Raw genomic sequence first — 25,220 nt, 5'->3', positions numbered from 1 at the left:
AGTTGTGACAAGTTGTGCACGTTGTCAAGTAAAATGCAAATCATCAAGGCTGATGCCGTTCGTTGCCGATTTAGTTGTAACTTTCTACTTCTAGTGTCGATTCTAATGATCATCTTTTTAAACTGACGATCGCTGGTATGCTTGTTTTTATTTGCTTGTTTCGAAAGGATCACTGACTAGTTTTCAGCGATCGTCTGATGATTTACCGTCATGAATATTACATTTCACTTCCGCTTTCGGTTAAGATATCCTTGATCGCATGGCTATTTTTTTTCGTCTTGATGTTTACTCGAGACAGAACTGCTTATGGGAATGACTGCTAGGTCGCTATATATCTACAATGAAATAGACTACGCTGACAATTAATTAATTTAGGAAATAGGTCAGCTTTGTCTGCTTCCTTTGCCTAGCAGTGCCGAAAGAATTTTGTTCGTCCCGCAAATGTGTTTTACGTTCCATCACGATTTCAATAAACGCATACTGCTTACCTTAAAAGTTAAAGTTTTTCTTAGAACCACAGTTACATTCACTTCGACGTTTGCAATCGACCCGCAGCCATCAACAACGTACAAATGCGGTCCTGAATTGCTGCCTGAAACGAACATCCATGATTAACAACTAAAGTACCGACCAAACATGATGTGACTCTCGTTTAGTCACGCGAAGTCAATAGTTCTCAGTAAATTGTCTTTCCTTACCTATGGTCGCGTTATTTGTTCATGCATCGTGAAACTTTTAAAACCAGACAGCAGCTCCGAGCAGAAGAGTGTTGTCTGAAGAGATCAGTTTTGCAATGTGATCACGAGATCAAAACCACTCAAGCAGAATGTAACGTATGCGTGACGACAAAATATCACGTCAATTCCTAAATATAGAATTGTTCTCCTGTTGTCGCGCATCGCAGAGGGCCATCATCGGTGTCATCGGTGAATTTTGTTGGACAGCCCGCTAAAATGAAAAACCCTTGTGCCGGTTTTTAAAAAGTTAGGTAGTTTTCCACGTTGAAAATGTACTGCAATAAACGCAGTGGAAAAGTGACACAGGTAGCCTGCGTAGCAAGCGTTCCCGTACATTCTGGCGGCGCAAAATTTGCGCGGCCAAAATGTGGAAAAGCTCTTCGTTCGTATGGGACGTTTGTTACGCCAGCTACGGCACAGAGAAGCAGTAACACAGGGGTAAAGTGGCACAGCAAATCAAAAGCTCAGTACATTAAGAAAAATTGCAATTTAGTTGGTATAGTATCACAATGAACACGATAATGATTTAGTTGAAAAGGTCCTTGCATGATTTCTCACACTTTTCGCTAAACCTTATTCTAGCGTGCTTGGATTGTTTCTTTCGGCACTACATCAATTACCATTTGTATAAATGGAAAAATGTAAATACTACGCTGTAGTAAAAAAAAACTATTCCCGACGTTTCGGCAATGCCGCCTTCTTCTTTGGTTGTATTTTGTCCCCCTGAAGAAGGCAGCATTGCCGAAACGTCGGGAATAGTTTTTTTTTACTACAGCGTAGTATTTACATTTTTTCATTTATACATTCAGCACCTACGCTTTGCAGGGTTTCAAATTTTTATCATCAATTACCATTTACTGAACAGTCAACTCTCTCCAAGCGAACACCTCTTAGTAAGACGGACACCTGGCGTTGGTCCCGTCCCCGCCGTATTTCAGTCATTTCACTGTAACTTTACTCCCTATAAAACGGACACCTTTCCAAGACGGACAGTTGCAACCATCCCGACGGTATCCTTTCAAGAAAGAGAAAACTTATGCTTACTAATTATTCCACGAAATGCGTTGGATAAGATGTGATAAATAACAGAAATGTAACGATGGAGTTACTCGGTCATGGTATTCATGAAACTTTTATCGTGAAAATCACTACCTCGTGTGGTGTTAGTATGATATTTGCAAACGAAAATACCAATCAGAGCACTGATCTCCCACAAATAACGAATTTTAATGTCACACTAGTTTGATAGCTGCAGAAACGTGAATTGTTCCATGTTATCACGACATCTTTTTAATCTATAGTTGTTCAACCCAAGTCAATTAATCATTCAAGTTAGCGATTGCAAAAAATCGCTGAACTTTACTGAACCGAAATATATATCATCTTTATAGCAGAAGCTACTCTCTTCAAATGACGTAACTGTTGCAAGATTGCTGTAGGAAAAATAATTCTTATCTATCCCGGCTTTTGGCAAGCAAACAAAACAATTTAAAAAGCTGTTAAAAAACTCATTGATAAGTCATTTAAAAAGATACAAAGGAAATTAATGTTTATTGAGTGTCTTTATAAGGGACAAAGACACGGCTAAATTTTATGTCCAATTTTTTTGGCCAAAATAACCCAAAGTCTAAACATCACTGCCAAGAATGAAAAGATCTACTTGAGAGGTTTTTGAAGCCGGTTAATAAACTCGCCGTTCGTGATTTATCAAGTCTGTGTTTTAAACTTAAGCACTCCTGCTCAATTATTAAACATTACATAAACACTGATAGGAAAATAATCTTGTGACGATAAAGTTAGGAGAGTAACTAGTGGAAAGAGGTTCGTTTAAGTAACGAGTACTTCAGCAGTACAGTAAACACCCGCTTCTAAGATCCTAGTGGATTAATAATATACAGGCTGAACTAAAAAAAATTAGACCCCATTTGAAATAGGTTCTTATTTGTAAGATCAGCTCAGTCAAATTTAGTTAATTCGAACGCAGGCATTGTATCTAAAAATCCAGCTCTCATGTAGTTTCAGCGTAAGATGACTAAGATGTGCTGTAGTTTTTTAAGCCAGGCTCAAAGTGGAGCGGCGGAAAATGTATTATATTTTCCAGTGTTTTGTATGATTTAGTATAGTAGTTTTTTATGACTTGGCTGAATAAATGAAATAAAAGTAGTATGCCGAGCAGTCACAAACAGTTTAAACCACCGAATTAATAAGAACCTCATTAGGAACCTAAACAGCCTGATTTCCCACTAAACACACGATATATAAGGACCTATTCCGGCTGACTTGTAAAAATGTAGGTTCTTATGAGCGGGTGTTTACTTAGTTATAAAAAGTAACCGTTGAATACATGGTTACATAAAGTACACTTCGTTAAGCTCCAGGGTTTTGGGGCATACAGGATTCATCAGTCACGGTACACGGCAGTTTTTTATCGTCGTATCCATTTTTGCTATCCTTTTTGCTATCTTATCCTGTCCATCCGTTTGTAAGTTGTTCATTACTTCTGCAACAACGGGAGCAGTTGGATGCAGCTTTCCGTTACTGCGTGCTTTCTGCACGACTGTGAGTGGCGAAGTGTCCTGTGCATTGGAGGACTGCTTTAGCTATGGTTGTCATTTTGCCGTTTCTCCACATTCGTCTAATTACTAGCAGGTACAAGCTATAACAAATTTAAAAGGAATTAGTAAAAAAAAGTGGAAGTTGATTACAAAATTGCATGTAGTAAAAATGATGTTAAGGTTTCTAACATGTTTACTTAGACAAAAACAACAACATTTACAGCAACCTAAAATAATGGTGAAAGGAACGAGCTGGGATTCATGCATTCGTTAAGTGCAATGACATACTACTGATATGAATGATAACAAGATGAATAAAAAATAAAAGCGACATGATTAATCTTTGTGCTCTATTTAAGTATTGAGTCTATCCCGTCGGTTTTGACAAGTTTGCCTTCCTTTTAGTAGATATATCATACTAATTTTTTCGGTTATATTTTTGACGGACATCAAATTCTCCATTGTTGTCTTTTATTAATAAACAATTATTCACCGAAGTCAATATTTCTTTTATTAACTGGAACATACTTTTCTCTTCTTCGGTTGCTTACAGCCATCACCTATCCCACGTACTTAACGCGCGCTATGATTACCTTATAGTCATGGCCAGACCTATCAGTAGTGTCCGCTCAGTCCGTAAACTGAAAAGACCTCTAGCAGTACTTTCCCAGTATGGCTATCGCGCTTGGTTAACTAAAAAGTAAGTAAATGAAATTAAAAATCAGTAAAAGTTTGTTATACAAAAATGTGGATGTGGACGATCACCGACTTATCATAAAAAAAAACTTAAAACCACAAATCATTAACAGAGTTAAAAACAAGAAATCTTAGCTAACCTATTGTTCCGTAGATGCATTACCTTAACTTTTTTGGTCAATATCTTATTTTTTTTGCCCTCTGCTCCACTGTTCTACTGTGACTCTGTTCCCTGTGACTCTCTCACTCGATGCCACTGTTCCATTGTGCGATCGTTCCACTGTGCCACTGTGCCACTGTGCCTTAGTTCCACTGTTTCACTGTGCCATCGTTTCCCTGTGCCACTGTGCTTTAGTTCCACTGTTTCACTGTGCCATCGTTTCCCTGTGCCACTGTTCCACTGTGCCACTGTGCCTTAGTTCCACTGTTTCACTGTGCCATCGTTTCCCTGTGCCACTGAGCCACTGTGCCTTAGTTCCACTATTTCACTGTGCCACTGTTCCCCTGTGCTACTGTTCCCCTGTGCCACTGTTCCACTGCACCACTTTGCCACTGTGTCTCTCTGCCACTGTTTCTCTGTGCCACTGTTGTACAGTGGCTCAGTTCCACTGTACTTCTTTTCTATTGTTTATCTGTGCCTCTGTGGGAGTGTTCCAATTTTGCTCTGTGGCACTGTATCACAGTGCCGCTGTTCTATTACTTCCACTGTTCCACTGTATTCCAAAATTGTGCGTCTGTTACACGAGTTAAACTGTCCCACTGAGAAGCCACACCACCGTTCTTCTGCGCCAATGTTCCAGTGTGCTGCGGAACCTCTGTTTCATTTTGCTTCTTTTTCCTTGTGCCACTATATTATTGTGCCCTTGTTTTATTTTGCCACTGTTCTTCGTGCGACTGTGCAACTTTTCCACTGTACGGCTATTGAACTGTGCCACAGTTTCACTATACCATTGCTCCACTGTGCCACTCGTCCACTGTGAAGCTGTTACTCCGTTCCATTCTGGCTCTGTTTCACTGTGCCCCTGCTCATAGTGTCACTTTCTACTATGCCTCTATGCCACTGTCTTTCTGTGTCATTGTTCCATTCTGCCTCTGTTCAGCTGTGCCACTACATTCCACTATACTGCCAGTCTATTGTTCCACTTTCCCTCTACGTCCCCTGTTCCATTGTCCCACTCTGCGACTGTGCGTCTGTTCCACTGTGCCTGGGTTCTGCTGTGCCACAGCTGCACTGTGCCACTGTACTACTGCGCTACGGCTCCACTGTGCCTCTGTTTCACTTTGCATCTGTTCCACTGTTTCTCTGTTCGACTTTTCCACTCTCCGTCTGAGTCCCTGTACTGTGCTGTTCTATTTTTGCACTGTGCCTCTGCGCAAGTGTTTTGCTCTGTTTCACTGTTTTAATGCCACTGTTTTGATCGCGCCACTGTTCCACTGTACAACTGTGCGTCCATTCTTCCTCTGTTCCAACATTTCTCTGTGCCACTCTTCCATAATGCCTGTGTCACGGTGACACTGTTGGTCTATTGTACCTTGCCACTGTTTAACTACGACTGTTTAACTTTGCCACTGTTCCACTTTGCCACTGTTCCACTGTGCGTCTGTTCGACAGTGCCACTGTGTCATTGTTCCACTGTACCTTCCACTGTTACATTGTACCTCTTTTGCTCTGTGTCTGTGTTTGTGACTGTGTCTCCGTGAAATCATGACACTGTTCCACCGTGCCACTGTTCCATAGTTCCACTGTACCTCTGTTACATTGCGCTTCTTTTGCACTGTGTGACTGTGCCTCCCTGCAACCATGCCACTGTTCCACCGTACCACCGTACCACTGTTTCATTGTTGCACTGTACCTCTGTTACATTGTACCTCTTTTGCAATGTGCGACCGCGTCTCTGCGAAATCACGCCACTGTTCCACCGTGCCAATTTTCCATGGTCTTGACAAAAGATTTCTGGTGGGAGGGTTATGGGTTGAGGAAACAGCTTGCGTTATTCAAATGCAATACAATTGTATTCCTTGAATCATTTTGGCGAGGAAAGCAAAAATCAAAAGAAATTAAGGCAAACGGGCAATATCGAACTATATTAGCCGAAACAAATTTAGATTCACAGTGACCTTTCGTAAATATAGCCCACCTCTCCTTCACTCATTCAATGTTGTTTCGTTTTAATTATTTGTTTTCGCCGAGCCAAAAAAATAAATAAATGGAAGTCCGGAGCGGGTGCAATGCCTGTTTTTATTGCGTCAACTCGAGTAGAATCCGTGTTTTAACGTCATAGTTTCAGATTGTATTCTTATATTTTTACAAACAAAAAGGACATAGCGGTGGTTGAATTTTGAATTAATAGTATTTTAGACCAGGAATACCACGGTTATTAGTTATTTGACAAAAGATACCTTTAAAATGAAACAATGAATCATGAACTGGCCTTCGAACAGGCTTCCGAGTGGGGTAAAGAGGAAAAAATAGGGCCAGAGCCAGCCGAGCGAGACCTTGGTAGGATACCACGTTCTTTTGAACGCGATCGTCTTTACGTGTTTTCTGTTCCAAATACAATTTTATTGATTGAACACTTGAGGCATGGCCAGCTAAAATCGTGATAGAAGCAAAACATTATCTACAATACCGGACTTTGAGATCAACAATAATTGATTGAAGGCGGAAGCGGGTGTAAGATCAATTTTTAATTTGTCTTTATCAGCATTGTCCAAGATTAATTGTAGCTTTGTTTTACGGTTCTTGCACACACATATAATTTATGTTATCTTAAACCGAAAATTCTTACTCGACTGTTAAAGCTATCAGGTTTTTGTGGCATACATTCTCTAAGTATTACTCATTTGTCAACGAATAACGAGGATATACCTTTCAAATAAAAAAATATCTTTTATATATCTCAAGAAAACATGAATGAATCAAACGTTACTTCGGTAATGCCAGGTTAAAAGAGAGACACAAAACTGGGACCCAACAGAAAAACCACTCATTGCGATTTACATCTGTTACAAAACCTAGGCCTAAGACACATTTATTACAAGTTAAAAATTACCCTGAAGTTGTTTTCACTCAAAACAAAAAGCGATATTACTCAAAACAATTTACTACGACTCGAGTTCAATTTCAATACCATCTCGGTAGAGAATTCACGTAGCTATAATGTTTATAAGAATATAGCCGTTGTATGCGCGCAATACAATCTGAGCGGGCATTTTTTTCTATAGGAGCCCACTAAATGCTACAGAGGCCCGTTAACCCGGATGCGCGTCATCGAAAACGTTCTACTTGTTTATTTAAGCGGGGAAAGAATCATTGAATTTTACCGCCTTGCTTTGGAGTGTTCACCATTATTTTGGCGTTAGCAAACAATCCGGAACCTAGATACTATTTGAGGAAAGAAAACATTTTTGCTCACAAATTACAAAGACAGAAACCCTGTTTTCGAGTGAATTCAAATACATCAATTGTGCAATCACTAATTAAGAAAAACGCTAACTTTTATAACTTGTGTGAAAGATAATAAATTTTTTTGGATTCCTCGTGGCTACAAAGAACGCAGATCACTCAATTATATTTCTAAATTCCGTATAAAGACGCGGTGCTGGATGATACAACAGAGTTTATGAAAAAGACGAAACCTGTAAAATAGTTAAAAACTTCAAACCACCATACGAGAAGAGGTTCATTACGTAAACTGAAATATGAGTCTCTATTGTTGCTTTAGGTGCTCAAAAGTGAAAAAACACGATTACCATGTTCCAAGCAGAGTTTACTGATTACGTCACCATTGTTATCGTCATACAAATCCAACTCTGTCAGACTTTTGTTTTCTTGTAATGCGGCAGCTAGTCAAGTAGCGCCATCGTCACCAATTGTATTGCCAGACAACTCCGACACTACCAGGCTTTTGTTTTCTCTCAGCATTTCAGCTAGAAAATTAGTGCCATCGTCACCAATGATATTCTGACACAATTTTAACTCTGTCAGACTTGCGCTTTCGTGAAATGCGGCAGCTAGACAAGTAGCACCATGGTCACCAATGATATTCAAAGACAAATCCAACACTGCCAGACTTGCATTCTCTTGTAATGCTTTAGCTAGTCCAGTAGCTCCTTCGTCACCAATTTTATTGTAAGACAAATTCAACTCTGTCAGACTTGTGTTCTCTCTCAGTGCTCCAGCTAGTCCAGTAGCTCCTTCATCACCAATTGTATTGTAAGACAAATTCAACACTGCCAGACTTGTGTTCTCTCTCAATGCTCTAGCTAGACCAGTAGCACCATAGTCACCAATGTTATTGAGAGACAAATACAATTCTGCAAGACTTGTGTTCTCCTGTAATGCTCCAGCTATTCTAGTAGCTCCTTCGTCACCAATAATATTGCAAGACAAATTCAACTCTGTCAGACTTGCGTTCAATTGCAATGTTCTAGTTAGTTCAGTAGCACCTTGCCCACCAATGCCATTGAGATACAAATGCAATTTTGTCAGACTTTTGTTCTCTTGTAATGCTTCAGCTAGTCCAGTAGCACCGTGGTCACCAATTTTGTTGAGAGATAAATCCAACTCTGTCAGACTTGCGTTCTTTTGTAATGCGGCAGCTAGTCCAGTAGCACCTTGGGCACCAATATTATTGTTATACAAATTCAACACTGTCAGACTCGAATTCCCTTTAAGTGCTTCAGCTAGAACAACAGCGTCAGCGCCATTTGTCCTTCTGAGTCTAAAAGCTTTATGTTTAAGCAATGAACCAGACACACGTGCCAATTTCAAATGAAAATCACTATTTTCCTTTTTACATTCTCTAATGCACTCCAATACAACAGAAAAGCAGTCAACCTCATCTTCATGGTTCACTTGTGTCGTTAAACTCTTGACTAGAGCTTCTGCTGTCTCCTCACAACGTGCCGCTATCATGCCACATGTGAATTTAAGCACCTCTTTCAGATAATAGAGGTATCTTCTGTCAGCAGCTAAGCTTTCGGTACTGATTTCTTTGTCGAGAAGCTGACAACACAGAAAAAATGCTGCAAAGAATTCTTGGAAACTCTTGTGTAGAAAGCTGAAACGTCGGCCCGGTCTTAGTTTGCTGGCTCTTTGCTGAACTGACAAAAATCCGAATCCAGATAAGTCAACTGAATATTTTCTGAGCTCACTTTCCTCAAAGTCCAAATTGTCGTCGCGTAAGCCATTCAAAGCTATCCGGCCAAGGTGTATCAACTGAGTTTTGTAAGCTTCAATGGGATTCTCGTTGCTTTCGGATAAGCCTCTTTTCTGTATGTATCGTCGTAGCACACAATGTGCCATTTCAAGGTATAGTTCAGCTCTACTTTCTGGAAAAACTCCCTGATATTCTTCGCAAACGAGGCAAAGAAGTGCAGTGTTCAGAGGATTGGCTACCATTTCTTTTAGGTTTTTATCATTTGTCAGCTTGGACAAAAGCTTGTCGGCCAAATCCTTCATGGTTTTGAAATATTTGTCAACAAACGTCCGTGTATCTTCTTCGGTAAACCCCTCGATCTCCAGCAGGGTGTCACATTGTATTCGTACCTTTATTCCAGCCTCGTGCCGTGCCGTAGCAACCAAGCGACACTTTGGAAGTACTTTGCCCTGAATAATTTTGGAAAAAATTGGTAGGTTTTTCGCTGGAACCTCGTCTAATCCATCAAGTATCAGCAATACGTTAGACTGGTTGTGGCTAATGAAGTTGAAGAATCTTTCTTTGACGTCTTCTTCAACATCTTGAGGTAGAAGTTGATCACCAATGGCCTCCTGTAGATACTTCAGCAACAACACACCTTCTTGAGGCAGGCGATCATCAACAGACCTCATATCACGACACCTCAGCAACAACACAGTTTCGAACCTTGGAAAGCAATCTTCTGCTTCTTGTTTTCCTGTAGCCCAGTCATAAACAAGCTTTTTGCAATACGTTGTCTTCCCCATACCAGGTTTTCCTTCAATTAACACTGTTCTGGGTTGTGGACATTCTTCATGGGGTTTAAAGATCCCAGACATGTTAACAGTGTTAGATGTCGCTGTCCCTCTTGTTTTCTTCCTGCTGACCACTTTGAGTCTGGTGAAAATATCATCAAGATGAAAGTGAAACTCTTCACACCACGGAAACGGAGCGAGCCATCCCTCGCGGACTTTGTAGAGCTGAAGAACTCCATCAACAATCTCGGTTGGATCAAAACCATCTAGAAGAAAATAAAAGCCACTTCAAGTACCATGTCTATCGAAAAGGAGAGAAATTTATACGGCACTTAATCGGGACATTAAAGATTTGCAAATGGAAAGTGAGTAACTGAAGACAAAGATAATAAACTGGAAAGTATTTAGAATTTTTGCAAAATATGAAAAGTAAGAGCAATTAAAACGGTTACTCTTTTAATTTAAAATAAACAAATGGAAATTGAGTAAATAAAGACAAGATAAAAAAAAAACTGGAAATGATTTATAATATTTGCTAAAGATGAAAAAAGTAAGAGCAATTATGGGCAGTTTTCTGTAAGAAGAGGAAGAGGAAGAGGAACACGAAGAGGGCGAACGCTCAAAACACTGCCAGTCGACTCCACTGCACACGGAGAGCAAGTAAAAAGTTTTTCGAAATTGTATTTGACACGTTTTTTATCGGCATTTGTATGAAATACTTCATAGGAAGGGATGATTTTGGCGAGATAAAAAAATTCGATTGTTCGTCCCTGATTTTTCATTCTTCATTCTTACCAAAAACTGCTCTTAAAGGGACACTGTCACCAGTTTCACTTCAAAAACGCAGGAGCCTGAAGACATATGGAAACTACGAATAGTGATCCAATTTTGTTAAAATGCCTACAAAGTAAAAATTAATTGATGCTAAGACTTTTACAAATAAAGAAGAATGGCATTTACCATTTTGAAAGAACTTCTTGCATTTAGGAGATATTTAAGTTTTTGTGTTATGCAAATGAGGAAAGTGACGACGTCATAAATTGTTCCACTAAAAGATAGATCACAAAATCAAGAATATCTCTGAAAATAAAAGAGTGACATTTTTTAAACTTGGCATCAGTAGTGACATTCCTTAAAGGTGCAAGACGGCTTATACTATGATGTTACCATGGCAACACTCTTGGTTCCAGTCTCTTTCTGTCATAAACCAAATATCTCCATTTGCAACCCTTTAAAGTGGGGCAGAGGGTTCAGCTGAGAGTGGACGATCTTTGGTTAAGCAAAAACTGGGGATATCAGTATTAATTTGTCTTTTGTGGTGTACATTAATGGTGCCAGTTTGAAGAACACAGCTCAAATATTCCAAGAGATATTCTTGATTCAGTTCTTCATCTTTTTGTGGAACAATTTTCAAGATCTCAACTTGAAGAAATGAGGTTGATTTTTTCAAGTTTTGTCCTTGTGGAGTGGAAAAACACCTAAAAATCATTATGGCTCCAATCTTCCTTCAATAACAACTTACTTTATATCTCCATCTTGATGTACTTGGTGCATTTCATGTACGAGAAGACGTATTCACCAATACGTATATACGTATAGTAGTTAGCCAGCAGATTTACATTAGCTTTTTTTCGGGTGTGAATGACTGAGTTTACAATGGTGCATTAGCTATAAAAAGCATCTAGTATATCGAAGAAGAAAATATAAATGTTTGAAAAACAGAAAATTTCTGTCAGTTTGATAACAACAATAAAATACTGTAAGCACTAACCTTCATCTTGGCTTGAACCCGTCAAAGAGTCTAACTTTTCACTGACGTTTTTCACTTGATTTCCCATTTGCTCGAGTTTCTCTTTGATGTCTTCTGCGGATCAAAAAGTCAGCACCTAAGTTTCAGTTTAAAGCCCTACACAGGGGTCTCCTTACGTTAACGTTTTTTTTTTTGTTTCCTTTGTTTTTCAAATTTTAGGAAACAATGTTTAATAAATAAACCTATTAAGTCACATACAGGAAACGGACCAGTCCCCAGTAGATGGTTTTTAAATGTTAAAACATTCCCCGTTAGCCTCGACAGCCTTATTGAAATTACGGTTATTACTTTTAGGGTCGTCATTTTTTTTAAGTTTAGCTCACTAAATGTTATATATATAGTACACGATGCATTTATTGATTAAATGATTGATTGCTTGAATAATATTAGCTATGAGAAAGCCTAAAATTCAAGGAAAAATAAAGTTTATGTTATGTTATGTTATTAGTTATGTTGAAGGTGGCCTGCGTTGCAGACGAACAAAACCCCGGTAAAAATGAAGGCGGCCTATGCAAAAGTTCCATGTTTTAACCTTTGATTCTGTACTTTGCTTAAAAGAACTAACCTGCATCTTCTAAATTAACCATCTTTTCGCTCACATTTTTCACTTGATTTTCCACCAGCTCAAGTTTGTCTTTGATGTTTCCTGAGATTAAAACTATGCATTTGTCAAGATTTAGGTTGTTTTCACGCTCCAAACGGTTGAAAACAAATAAATCTAGAAGAAAAAAAAGATTTAGGTTGCTTTTCATTTTTTAAAGACCGACCAGTCGGACTAACTGTAGCCTGCGTAGCAAGCGTTCCCGTGCGAGCGAAGTGCTGCTATGTGTCGCGCGCGAGCGAATACTCTGGCGAAGAGCGAAAGATTCTGGCCGCACGAAAATTGGGGCGAGAGCAAAAAACGAAAAGGAGGGGGGAGGGGGTGGGGAAGCGAGGGAACGCTTGCAAGCAAACCCCACGATTCTGAAAAACGCCCACCGATTTTTCACGCATGATTTCACTCATTGATTGACAGCTTATCAACAAAAAAGCCAATTACAATTGACTGGAAATAAAGTTTACTTCCTTCAAAACAAAATCATCCACGTGAAACCTTGTCAAAATATTCAAACCCGCGAAACACTGTTTTGATGTCCGAAACATCGCTGCAGAGTTTGTCGATGCAATTTTAAAATTAAATTTGGTACAGCATCTCATCCGGGAAGAGCTGGTTATATTTCTTTAGAATATCTTTGTAAACCCTCGAAGCGAAAATATTCATATGACAAATCCTTGCCGATATTTGCAGAGCTGTTGGGATCGAAGTTGTGGAAAACCCCAAGCTATTTTCATAGCGTGTTTGTGATCCTTGCGCTCGCAAAATTAGAAATTTTGGGACACTATACAAACTCGTACAGAGTTCGATAGGAAGCGAGGCTGCTGCTTGCAAAACTCCACCAAAGCCAATATATTGCAATATAACCGCTTACTACAATAGTGCACAAAGAAATCTTCAGTTTTACGTATCAAAATTATAAACAGTGGCGAAGAAGCTCACCTCAATCCCGTCCAAGTTTCAACTGTATGACTTTCGTCTACAACAAGAGCGGCTAAATTCTCATTAAATACAGAATTCTTCTACTTCAGTGAATCAATAAAACGCCTGTCCATGGCGGCTTCAGCTGAAGCGTTTACAATATTTCCCTCTGTGTATGTCCTCTAAACAGTCAAACTTTTTATTATTGCGGTTTTCGTGAAATGCGACAGCCAACGAACCATGAAAACCAGAAACAAACAAAATGGATCGAAATCTACCAAACTGACAGACTTGACCTTTTGACCCGAACGAAGCGAACTTCTGTTTCCCGAGACGTCCGCGAATATGTCAAACTTGTCAATCAACATAACTACGACGCACCAATCAGAGACCCCGTTCGTGGGCGAACGGGTTTTTCAGAATCGTGGGGTTTGCTTGCAAGCGTTCCCTCGCTTCCCCACCCCCACCCCCTTCTTTTCCCTTTTTTTGCTCGCCAGAATCTTTCGCTCTTCGCCAGAATATTTGCTCGCGTACATAGCAGCACTTCGCACGCACGGGAACGCTTAACTGTTGAAAATGAAACTACACTTTCGTCTACTTTCCACTTGGAGCTAACTGTCCCATTTAATTTTCAGCTGAAATATCTGGAAATTTGTCCTTTGTCAGTTTTATTCCTCGCTGGCCTGGTAGGGTGTGCCGCCCCCCGCATAAAAAAATCGCCCATTTATACGCACCCATACATGGCTCGACTACCGAGTAAGTTGTAACGATTACTTTCACGGCTCTTTTGGTCATTTTAGGGAAACTTGGTTTGGTGGTTTAGCATCGTTTCTTTTTCAGGTTTTGGGTTTTGGGTTTTTTAACATTTGACTATTGGTTCAGTAGATTTTAAAACATACCTTCAATCTCTCCAAGTTTATCCTTGATGACACCGTTTTCGTCCTCTATCTGCTTAAGCAGCACTTTTTTTAAAAAAAGGTGAATAAGTTAATAAGGTAACACGCTTACTTTTCGTGAATATAGTTAATCACTACAACTTTCCGGTCCCTTATTGAAGATTAACATTTGTAACCTTTAATGCACTTTACGTGTGAGCCTAGAGTGGACATATTTTTTGAACGGTCAGGAACATTTTTCCGTTTTCAACGGTTTTTTCTCTTGTTAATTAAAATAATAATAATAATAATAATAATAATAATAATAATAATAATAATAATAATAATAATAATAATAATTTCTAGGGCGCTTTTTACATATTCTGATCAAAAGAGATTCACAGGAAGAGTAATTAAAAACAATACCCATCAAGCCAAATTGTAACATACCTTCTATCTCATCAAGTTTGTCCTTGATGTTGTCTTCATCTTTCTTCCACTGCTTTAGCAGCTCTCTGTAGTGTTCCTCCATGTCGGGATCCATGCACTCATTCTTTAGCTTATTGATAGCTGCTCCATAACTTGCTCCACTCAGTGCTACCAGCGTGTTACTGATGTCCTGCCAGTAGGTGTTAAACGTTGCATCATCAACAGACGCTTCGCTGGCATGACCGTATACAGAATTACGGTAGTACTTCACCCTGGCTATGTTGGCTTCTTTACCTGTGTCAGCAGGAGGTGGAAGACTGTTCCAGCCAGTGATGGGAGCGTGCAAACCACAGATGTTCCTCAGCATTACACCCAGGAGCGTTATATCAAAGCTCGCTGATGAAACAGTTGAAGGGATAGTGGGGAACAACTTTCCCCATTGGGTAGCATTGAGAATTTTCTTCTTCCTAAGGGTCTGTAGTGTTGTATGTGCTGGATTACGTGCCAAAACAAGATGCAGTCCTGCTGGAGGGTGTATACCATCAAAGGTGTCCCTCAAGGCCTGGGATCCCACATCCACCAGAAGACGGCACAACCGAGCGTAGTTGGTCGTCTCCTTGGTGGATGCAACTGGTGGTGGAACAGCTGAAGCCATGGACTGACGACCAAATAAATTCCTACAAACCGTTTTTTAATGTCAGTACACTAATTGTATATATTAGTTACATTTTGGCCTAATCATGGTGTAACAAGTTTAGCGACATTTTCTTTGCTTTTGATGTTGCAGTTTTCATGACCAAAGCAATCTGGGATTGCTAAAAAGGGAGCTGACCGATCAAAACTGAAGAAGCTGTAACTTATAAATTAAACAGTCACCAATTTTGTAAATACATATGACAACAGAATGCTGTTTACCTTAACTCAAAAAGACAGTACATGTTCTTTAACAATTTATTTCTCAGTTCCTTACCTGAGAGATGCTGGCAATCTCTATAGCGAAAATGGACCATTATTTTTAGGTTTCTTACGACACACATACATTTTGGCTGTTCAGATATTTTTAAAATTCGTGACGAAGCCCCCCTTTCATCTCTCTAATAATGTAGAAAGACCTGCAGATGAAGCCACTCAGTAATGCAATTATAAACACATGTATGTGTTTTAAACACATGTATAATATGTGCAATTATAAACACATGTATAAGAACTGAAATGAAATCGATCATTTATTAGAACTTACATCATTATCATCATCAAGGAATTTGGTGCAATACCATTATGAATTATCTAATTAAAACAGTCAAGTCACAACAGCGAATACAAATTACACACTAAAATTGAGCTGGTTTCCATTAAGACCTTTAACATTTAACAATTATATGATATACAACTGCTATTCACCAGTAAATTAAAGATGTTTGAAGATGGTTTGAGATGAACTAGCCCATTACCAGTTGCAAGGCAATTAAGATCAGGATGTTATACACCAGTAAATACGGAATGCAAAAGCCTGACCATGCATTGGTAATAGCTCATAGAAATATAATTCGCGTATTTTTTCTCTCTCTATTCAGATTCATCTGCTGTGCAACTCAAGCCTCCACTGGCTCTAACGGGCTGCACTCTCTTTCTCTCGCATTTTGCAAGTAAGAAGTTTTCTATTTCGAACTCTCTCGCATGTTAAACTGCCTGTGTCTAACTTGTTTACTCTTTCACTACAGTGAAGCTGTTCTTATTGCTTATTCTTGCATGGCTGTCTGAGCCCGTTTTGAATAAATTTAGAATTGAACGGTGAAGGCAAACCGTGATAAAAAACAGAATTATTCATTTTGACTCGGCAATGGAAAAGGAGCGTAAATAACGTGTTTGACAGATCAGTACTTGCGAAAAATTCACAAAAAACGGCAAGCAAACGTTTTACACCTCTGTCGTTTAAAGCTTTTCTCCATCGTGCTAAACTAATTATAACCTATTCAAAATAAGACTACAACGCAAATTCCAGACATTAAAATGCCTAAACCGATCAAATTTAATATAAAATTATCTTTCCTTGCGGAATGAAATGTGTCTTCATTCAGTTGTTTCGATTCAGTCTCGCGTAAATAAATTAGTAGCAGTCAGTCAGCAAGGAGTTACAACTGTAGAAATGAAAGGTTGGGTCTTACCTGATTATCATGTTAATTTTTATCATCTTCAAAATTACAAATATTGATCAAAACAAACAATAAATTAAAATCTTTATCGCCCTTTCGTCACGAGAAACCTATGTAACATGTAATAAAAACGCCACGCAAAGAAGTGATCATGAATACTAATTTCTCATAATGTTCTCTGCTGTTTCTACACCCACAGCGCCTCGTACGTTGTATAATGTATTATTGGAATAAAAAAACTTTAAACGGTATATTATTTAACTTGGTAACTGAGGACACGAATAGGGAACTGACAGTAAATAAGGCTTTTAAGCCTTATTTAAAATGCACATCATCAAGGCTGATGACATTCGCAAGCAAGTGGTGACATTCTATTTGTAGTGTTGATCCTAATGTTCAAATTTTTCCTGACGATAGACGATCGCTGGTGTGCTTGTTTCGATATGCTTATTTCGAAAAGAACTCCTGGCAAGTTTTCTTCAGCGATTGTCTAATGTTTTACCGACATGAACATCACATTTCACTTTCGCTTTCGTAAGATATTCTCGATCGGATGATATGGCGGCTCTTTCTTTCATCTTGATGACGGTATACTCAGGACATAACTGCTCATATTGAATGACTGTTATACATCTACATTGAAGTAAAGTCTATTGACAATAAAACAATTTAGGAAATAAGTCCGCTTTGTCTGCTTCCTGTGCTTAGCGCTGCCAATCAAAGTCTATTCGTCCCACACAAATGTGCTTTGTTTTACATCACGATTTCAATTAACACATCCTGCTTACCTTAAACGTAAAGATTTCCTTCAGAACTACAGTTACAGTCACTTTGACGTAGGCAATCGATTCGCGGACATCAACGACGCTCAAATCCCGAGACAAATGTGAAACGAACATCTATGATTAATAACTAAAGCTATAAAGTACCTGCCTCGTCCCCAGGCGTCCTCGTCCTTGGTCGTGCACGGTTCGCTTGGTGTTGTGGGACTGACGTGCACGGTTCGCTTGGCGTTCCCCGCGCTCCCTGTTTTCCCGCCTTACCGCCTCAACGTCCGGCCAATCGGCGCCTGGGGACGAGGCAGATAAAGTACCGACTCCTCCGCAGAGTCTCCTCAGAGAGGTTTTCGGTCAACCTTGTCCCCAGGACTGTTTGTGTAGGTGGAGAGAGTCCGCTGTACGAAGTGAGTGCAGGCGCAATAAAACGGCGGGAGCGGCCGCAATCTCGAGCCCAGAGTCCGTCTATGTCGGTCAGCGGTACGGGACGGACTCTGAGGTCGATTTCAGGTAGAACTTTGGTCTTCCGGTTTTTATTGCGCATGCTTTTAGGTCTAAGCGGAAGTAAATTTCCCAGAACGGAAGTAAATCGAGAAAGATGAACTATTCCTAACACAGTATCGACAGAAGTGTTTATCGAAGCAACAAAAGTAACAACAACGTTCTGCAGTTAACAAAAGAGAGAGTTTAAATAAAAAGAGCGTCTGGTGTTTTGATTGCCTTTAGTCTCTTTCTTGAGCATACTGCTATACTTGTGACAATATTGTTATTGCGTGACACTGTCACAGCCTCGTGGCGTGCCTACGTCAGAGCTTCGTTCGTAAATTAAGGAAGGCCCTGACCCAGATGCAGCCCACCCACCCACCCCAGAAAAAAATTGAGCCTGCATATTAAGCAAACAAAACTAGTCACTATAAAACTATATTAATCTCTAAGTTATCATGTCTAAGTCATCAGTGATTCCAGGACTTAATAATATCTGTTGTTCAAACATGCTTGAACCAGGAGGGGATATAATAGGAGGTCTCTGACAGACATGCAGCCCTCCTTTCTCCCTCAAAACCCCCCAAGCCTGAACAGAAAATTCAGTTTTAAGAAACCTTTTTTTTTCGTTTAGCTGGGCGTTTATTTTAGCTAATAGAATTTAGGTACCCTATCTAAGGATCACACCGGGAACACATTGTCAAAAGGAGCAAAAATGATACCCTATTTAAGGACCGAGAACTTCAAAAACCATACCCTATCGGGCGGCACATACCTATATAGGCCACATAAGACGTTTATAATAGGAGGGTTCTGACCAACATGTAGCCCCTCCCCTAAAACAGTAGTAATTTGTAAGTCATCACTAGAGCGGTTTTCACTTGAGTGTTGAAAGTAAATTGTGTGTGCTTTGGTTTTAAATTACTACCCTCCGTGATTGGCTTAAAAATTTCGCGCCACTATCTCAGCCAATCAGAACTAAAACCAAAACCAATTGTGACTTGCTCGCGCACGTTTTCCCGCGCTTCGTGCCAGTTACATGTATTTGCTTCGAGTTTTGATTGGTTCACTGGATTGTCTGTGGCCTTTATGATTGGCCGAAGTAATTACATTGGTTTTGGTTTTACAATACTTAATTGAAAACTGCTCTATCAGTGGCCTCCATTACTTAATAATATTTGTTGTTCATACAGGCTCGCACCAGGACACTTATAATGGGAAGCCTTATCAAGTCTGCTGCAAGGAATTCACATCCTACTGAGGACAGAAAAATTTCTCCAAGTTCAGCTTTTCCGGGTGCATTTCATGAGCATCATGTGACAGTTACCCAAGTGTCCAGGGATTTTAGCTCTGTCGGCCATGCAGAGCCTGATAGAGAAGACCTGGTAGCGTTCCTAGTTGGTAAGACATACATGTAATTGCGGTGTTGATTGATCTCACCATGTGAAACAATATTTTTCAGATTTTTGTTATTTACTTAGGGCTGCCAGTCATTCAGTTTTGTCATAGTTGATGGTTCAATACCTCCCAGCATTTGTAAGCCTGTAGAACAGGTTTTTTTTGGTCTTTCACGATTTTCACTTTCAGGATTTCTCTTCATTTATATACTCACTGTTTAATAGGCCATGCATCTACTCAACATTTGGAGCGTTGGAAAAGAGGTTTATGTAATAAATAATTTCTACTTCCTTAGTTTATAATTATGTGAGACAATATATATGGCTGCAAACAAAAGTTCTGATTTTATCTTTTTAAGACTTAAAGACTTTAGTTAAACATTTTGATATCTATGGAAATTTTTGTTACCGGTAATTTTTAAATGTAGCTTTAGATCTTCTTTACCTCAGATAGGTTAAACAATATTTTTTAGTAATGAGCTTCATTTTCTCTTAGGAGATGCAGTCAAGAAGATTTTCATCGGAGTGAAGTCAGTCATTTCAGCTAAGAGCAAGTAAACAGAACTGAGTTTATTTTTAATTATTAGTCATGTTAGCTACATTAACAAGGATACATCAGAATTTGTCCTGGGTATGAGCACTGCACTAGGGCTGTTATTGAAAATATTGGCCCAGTGACCAATATTCTTGAACAGTAGATGTAATATGAAGATACATGTGTACCAAAATGTTTTTCCATTGTCACAGAGTATTTCACAAGATGTTTTCACAAGATCTCGATCATGGTTACGCCCATTTACCAGTAAGCAAGAATAGCTCATCATCGACAACGGCAGCACCACCAACTTTACAACGAAGAATCTCATGGAATCGCCCCAGTCCTACGATGCACACGGGGTTGCGCAGCGGCAAGGTGAACCTAGAGAAGTTGCGGCGCAGTAGAAGTGAGAGTGACAGTACTTATGATGAGAGCGTGACGTTAGAATCAGTCACAGATCTTGAACACAAGAAAGAGTTTGACAGTTCAGTGGGTTTGCCACAGTTACAGTGTCAAGAGGTACAATTAGACTGTCTTGTTTATGGAGTATTGTAGAAACTCTTAGAAATAAAAGCATTTTTGGAGCCTGGTAGCTCAGCTCTGGGCTTAACTCTGGTTTCCTTAGAATGATGCCCTAAGAGTATAGCTCTTCTCCCTGGATGAGATATTGGTTCATTTTTGGGGCAAGGAGGATAAATATTTACTGGAGGCGGGAGAAGCGACCCTATGAAGCAGGATTCCCAAGGTGGCCGAAATTGGAAACATTTTTGCAAAATAATATTTTATTGCATATTTTGTTATACAAATAAGCACAAAGAGGGGGGACCACTAAGGAAGTGGGATGTTCTCACCCCATTTCCCCCCTCCCCCATAAACCTTTTGCTTATGATGAACTTATGGAGGGGAGGTTGTTTATTGCTGCTGGATTCATTAGGCGAGGCAGCATGTGGCTCTTTTTAACATGATGCCTGTATCACGTAAACCATGACAAACCTTTGTCTGTCAGTCAAAACTGACTGACAGACAAAGGTTGACAGACTGACTGGCCCTTCTCCAATTTTGTCTGTCTGTCTGTCCGTCTGTCAGTTTGTGTACGATTGGTTGTGAATCACTCTGTCTTGCATGCAAAGAATAAAACACAGGCATGCAAAATAGCAGCAGTTGAGATTCCTTCTATCATTTCTGTCATAGCATGTACACAGTGGTTGAAATTTGCACATTACTGATCAGCTGACACAGAACTGTTTTGTGGAGAAAAGGAGATTCAGTACGTTTGACCGTCCTCATCAAATGCCGTCCATCAGAAACCCATAAGGATTGAAACGTGTAACTTCCTATGATTAGCATTGTACAAAGCGTTTGCACATTCGTTTACACTAAGTACCATATTTGGAAAATCACGAGAAACATTTAACCAATCAAAATTACTATATTTGGATTAAATGCACAGCGCGCGCTAGCTCGCGCTCAATGGCGTAATTTTGTTTGTGAACAAGCTTGGTTGGGCTTGGTTGAACAAAGTTAAATTTGGTTAAATTCTCCTGTTAAATCTTCTTGAAGTAGTGAGGAGAACTTCGCTTTGATACACTTAATGTATTTCTTTAGCATATGTAACAAATTTACGGCGTTTAGGTCGAAATTCAAGCAACTTACCGCAAAACCAAAAATTATGTTGTGTGTGTCATTACGTGTATAAAGCATTCGCGTGCAAATTCTTCGTGTTTCCAAATATGGTACTTGGCAAAACTGAATATTCAAACGCTGTGCGCGCGCGTTACATGTTTCAACCCTTATGGGTTTCTGCGTCCGTTCCATAGAATTTGTAGGAGTCAAAAGTAACTGAGTTTTTGTTTTTTCTTCTTTTCAGGTTATTATCATTAAACAGTTTGATAGTGATGTGTTTGAAGCGCTGCTGGAGTTTCTCCATGTTGGATCATGTGACTTGAGCTCCAGTCTCCTGCCGGGATTGCATTCTGCAGCACAGTATTATCAAGTGGAGGCATTACATGAAGTGTGTGTTGAGAGTATGAAACAAAGAAATGTACTCCAAAGTAGCAATGTGAGTTCCTTGATTAATTGCCTGTCTGTCTGCCTGCCTGCCTGACTGACTGCCAGATGGACGGATGGACGGCTGATTGATCGGCTGGCTGATTGATTGACTGACTGGCTGGCTTGCTGGCTGGCTGGCAGGCTGGCTGACTGACTAATTAAATGACAGACTGACTGGCTAGCTGACTGACTGGCTGGCTGGCTGGCTGGCTGGCTGGCTGGCTGGCTGGCTGGCTGGCTGGCTGGCTGACTGACTGGCTGGCTGGCTGGCTGGCTGACTGACTGACTGACTGACTGACTGACAGTCTGACTGACTGGCTGGCTGGCTGACTGACTGACTGGCTCACCTGACTGTCTGTCTGTCTGACTGACTGAATGACTGACGGACAGTCTGCCTGACTGACGGATCGGTTGGTTGATTGATTACACTGTGAAATAGTGTCTTTCTGAGCTCGAACCTCCTATGGAGACAACTGAGACATATGTCTTGTATCTCAGTGGCTAGAGCATCCGACCTGTGAGATCACTGGCTCGGAGCTGGGGATGGGGTGAGATCATTGGGTCGAATTTTTTTCTTTCTACCATGCACGTGACAGACTGAATACAAGTGACTACAGCAGTAAAATAGTCAGTGATACTAAGAAAACGACAGCCAAAAGATAGACAATAAAAATGTTTGAATGCTGTTCTCTGATTGAAAGCTATCTACAATGTCATTGAGTTGTTTTTCTTTCTTTTTAATAGGACAAAGCACCAAGGGATGTGGTGTCAAACAATCTTGTAAGTCCTCTATTGAGAACAAGCATACAGCCAGACTGTGTCACGGACACGCAGTGCTAGATGTGAAGTGTCTAGGACTGCAGTGGAGAACCGATGAATTAGAGGTGGCAGATTCAAGCCAGATGTACATAATGCAGCCTGTCCTTAAGCTTGCGTACAAGCTGTGTTGTCTCTCTGTAAATTACAGAACTGTTGTAAATTTTAAGATATTGTAAATGACTTCAGTGTGAGAGAGAAATGACCGGATTCCCGTTACTGGTCCACCGTCGAACGTTGGTTGTCGATGGAATTTGTAATGAGTGAATTAGAGTTGGCAAATTCAGATGTAAATAATCCAGCCTGTTCTCACGTACAAGCTGTGTTGTCTCTCTGTAAATTACAGAACTGTTGTAAATTTTAAGATATTGTAAATGACTTCAGTGTGAGAGAGAAATGACCGGACAGAAGTACCCAACGGGAAAATTTTCAAAATCGACTTGTCATTGCTCGAAACGATTAATAGACATCTAATAACAGGTTTACAGTTAATTATTAACATCCGTGGGAAAAAAATATCCGCTCTTCACAGCCAGCTAGCAGTAGATAGGTAAGTGAAGTTGCCAGCCAGGATCCGTTTCGAGGTAGCTTTTTCCCAGCCAGCATCATTTATGAAAGGATGGTTTTCCCAGGAATTTTTTTCCCATAATCTTTTTGCCAGCCAGCAAGACAGACAAACACTTAAGTTAATAACATTAAACACGAATTTTAATTTAATTCATTTATTAAATTAAAATTGCTTACAATTAATTAATCAACTTGTCGATGGATAAGTTAATTAATTAATAATTAATTAAAAAATGATATTTTTAAATAAAATTAAAACTTTACTAACCTCGTGAAGTAGACACTACAACCATCAGTGAAGGGCAGCACCATAGGGTTAAGACACTTTAAGCTTTACTTTCAATAAAATGTCGCTGAATGTATCTTTATTATACCGGGTCCATGCCGATAACATGCAAGAACCCTGTCATTGATTCAGCTTTTAATGATAATAAAATACAAGGCTGGAAATGGCCCTATGTATACTTTACATCTCAAAATGTTCTTAGCATCTGCATCCAATTAAACAGAACGGCAACTGACCGGTAGCTGCCATTAGCCTTTTCGATCAGATGTCTGGCATCAACAGGATGTTTCTCGCTCCACCGTTTGTACTCATTGCAGCCTTCGTGTCCTTCCATTGTGTTGTAGCAGCTTACAGCACCCGAACGTAGCTGCTGTAAGAACATCGATTTTGCTGTCCAGCGTCTGATTTGTCGGTCTTCTGAGAAATGTTTAACGACCTCCGGAACCCAGTAATGGTGACAGTCAACTTTTCCCGGCTTTAAATGCTGTAAGGGAACTGGAGGTCCTTCCCGGTTTAAAGGAAGGAAGAATTTTGCGATGGACTGCTGGCCGCCAGTTGACGCCTTTCTCGCCACAGATGATGGGGATGGTTTCGGCGGTTGGGAAGCGTCCTCTTCAGCCTTAAAGAAGGCAATGGCCTGCTTATGGCATTCCGATGAAGCATGTTCTCCTACTTGAACAAGGCCTGAAAACTTCAATGTTGCCGTACCTGCCAGGATATCTTCGATAGTTGCTTGCGTCCGGCATCTTAGGCGTGGATGAGGCTGACCGTTCTCCTTTGCCAACTTTTGAAAAGGTATGCAAATTTCGCAAAGAAAATTGCTCTTTTCCACGTGACTAAATTGGGGAAAGCTGTCTCCGTCAAATGTTGAAGGGATCCTGCTTTCTCCTAACTTTCCGACCATGATGGGTGGGAATGATGCAGCTACTAGAGCCCTCAGCTTGCAACTATTTAAAGAGGTGGTGCTGCCACATCGCTTCTGGATGTTTAGTCTCTCACCTTGCATCTGGCCATTTATTTGAAAAATTTCATCCAAATAGCTCTTGAAACTTTTTGGCTTGCCTGGCAAATTTGAAGGAAAAACTTTATTTTCTTGTAATGACGAAGAAATAAAGTCTGCTGTGTTGAATCGTCGGCGTCACAGGCTTTGTCATCTCCGGTTGAAAATTCTTCTAGCTCGATGTCATCCACAGGAATTAGATCGTCATTGGTGTCATAGGTTTCTTCATCATTATCATCTACGTTTTGATAATCGCATTCATAATAGGTTTTCTCGTTCTCATACACTGTTTCAAAAATGTTCTCATCGTTATCCAAATGTTCTCCAGGTGATACGGTATCGGCTTCCTCAGAGAACGTTTCAGTTTTGAAAGGGCCTGAACCACGCTCTTCATCGTTACTATGATCTTCAGTTTCATCACACGCTATATGAACTGCAGTACTGACCTCCCTTTCATTCATACGATCAGAGCTATTGCCGTCTGCAAAATATGTGTCAGAATTAAGGCAATCGTCAGCTTTCTCCGCCTCATCGACACGTTCCACGTCTTGCAATTCCTCTTGTTCCGCCGGGTCGGTCTTTTCTCGCTTCTAGTGTGGCTC

The 25,220-nt window shown here is 40.0% G+C and overlaps 2 protein-coding genes and 1 pseudogene across 3 annotated transcripts in view; 1 reads left to right on the top strand and 2 right to left on the bottom strand.

The window, feature by feature from the left end:
- The window catches only part of LOC144664286 (uncharacterized), a 133,031-nt gene that overhangs the window by 43,461 nt on the left and 64,350 nt on the right, over window positions 1-25,220 (bottom strand). The window lies entirely within an intron of this gene.
- On the bottom strand, window positions 6,659-15,516 carry LOC144664031 (uncharacterized; annotated as a pseudogene). The gene is made up of 7 exons (XR_013572733.1): window positions 15,469-15,516; window positions 14,575-15,230; window positions 14,149-14,211; window positions 12,299-12,391; window positions 11,695-11,787; window positions 9,813-10,189; window positions 6,659-9,770 (listed from the first exon to the last, which is right to left on the bottom strand). The product of XR_013572733.1 is annotated as an uncharacterized LOC144664031 (transcript).
- On the top strand, window positions 15,658-23,163 carry LOC144664019 (uncharacterized). The gene is made up of 6 exons (XM_078525126.1): window positions 15,658-16,199; window positions 19,159-19,366; window positions 19,859-19,916; window positions 20,110-20,419; window positions 21,768-21,959; window positions 22,694-23,163. The coding sequence occupies exons 2-6, from the start codon at window positions 19,180-19,182 to the stop codon at window positions 22,787-22,789; spliced, it is 843 nt and encodes a 280-aa protein (XP_078381252.1). The 5' UTR covers window positions 15,658-16,199; window positions 19,159-19,179; the 3' UTR covers window positions 22,790-23,163.

This window comes from Oculina patagonica, chromosome 8 (assembly GCF_052425735.1).
Source record: "Oculina patagonica isolate OP01 chromosome 8, crgOcupat, whole genome shotgun sequence".
Lineage (NCBI taxonomy): Eukaryota > Metazoa > Cnidaria > Anthozoa > Scleractinia > Oculinidae > Oculina > Oculina patagonica.
The sequence above is the reverse complement of the archived record's forward strand: the minus strand, read 5'-3'. Positions and strand labels throughout refer to the sequence as shown.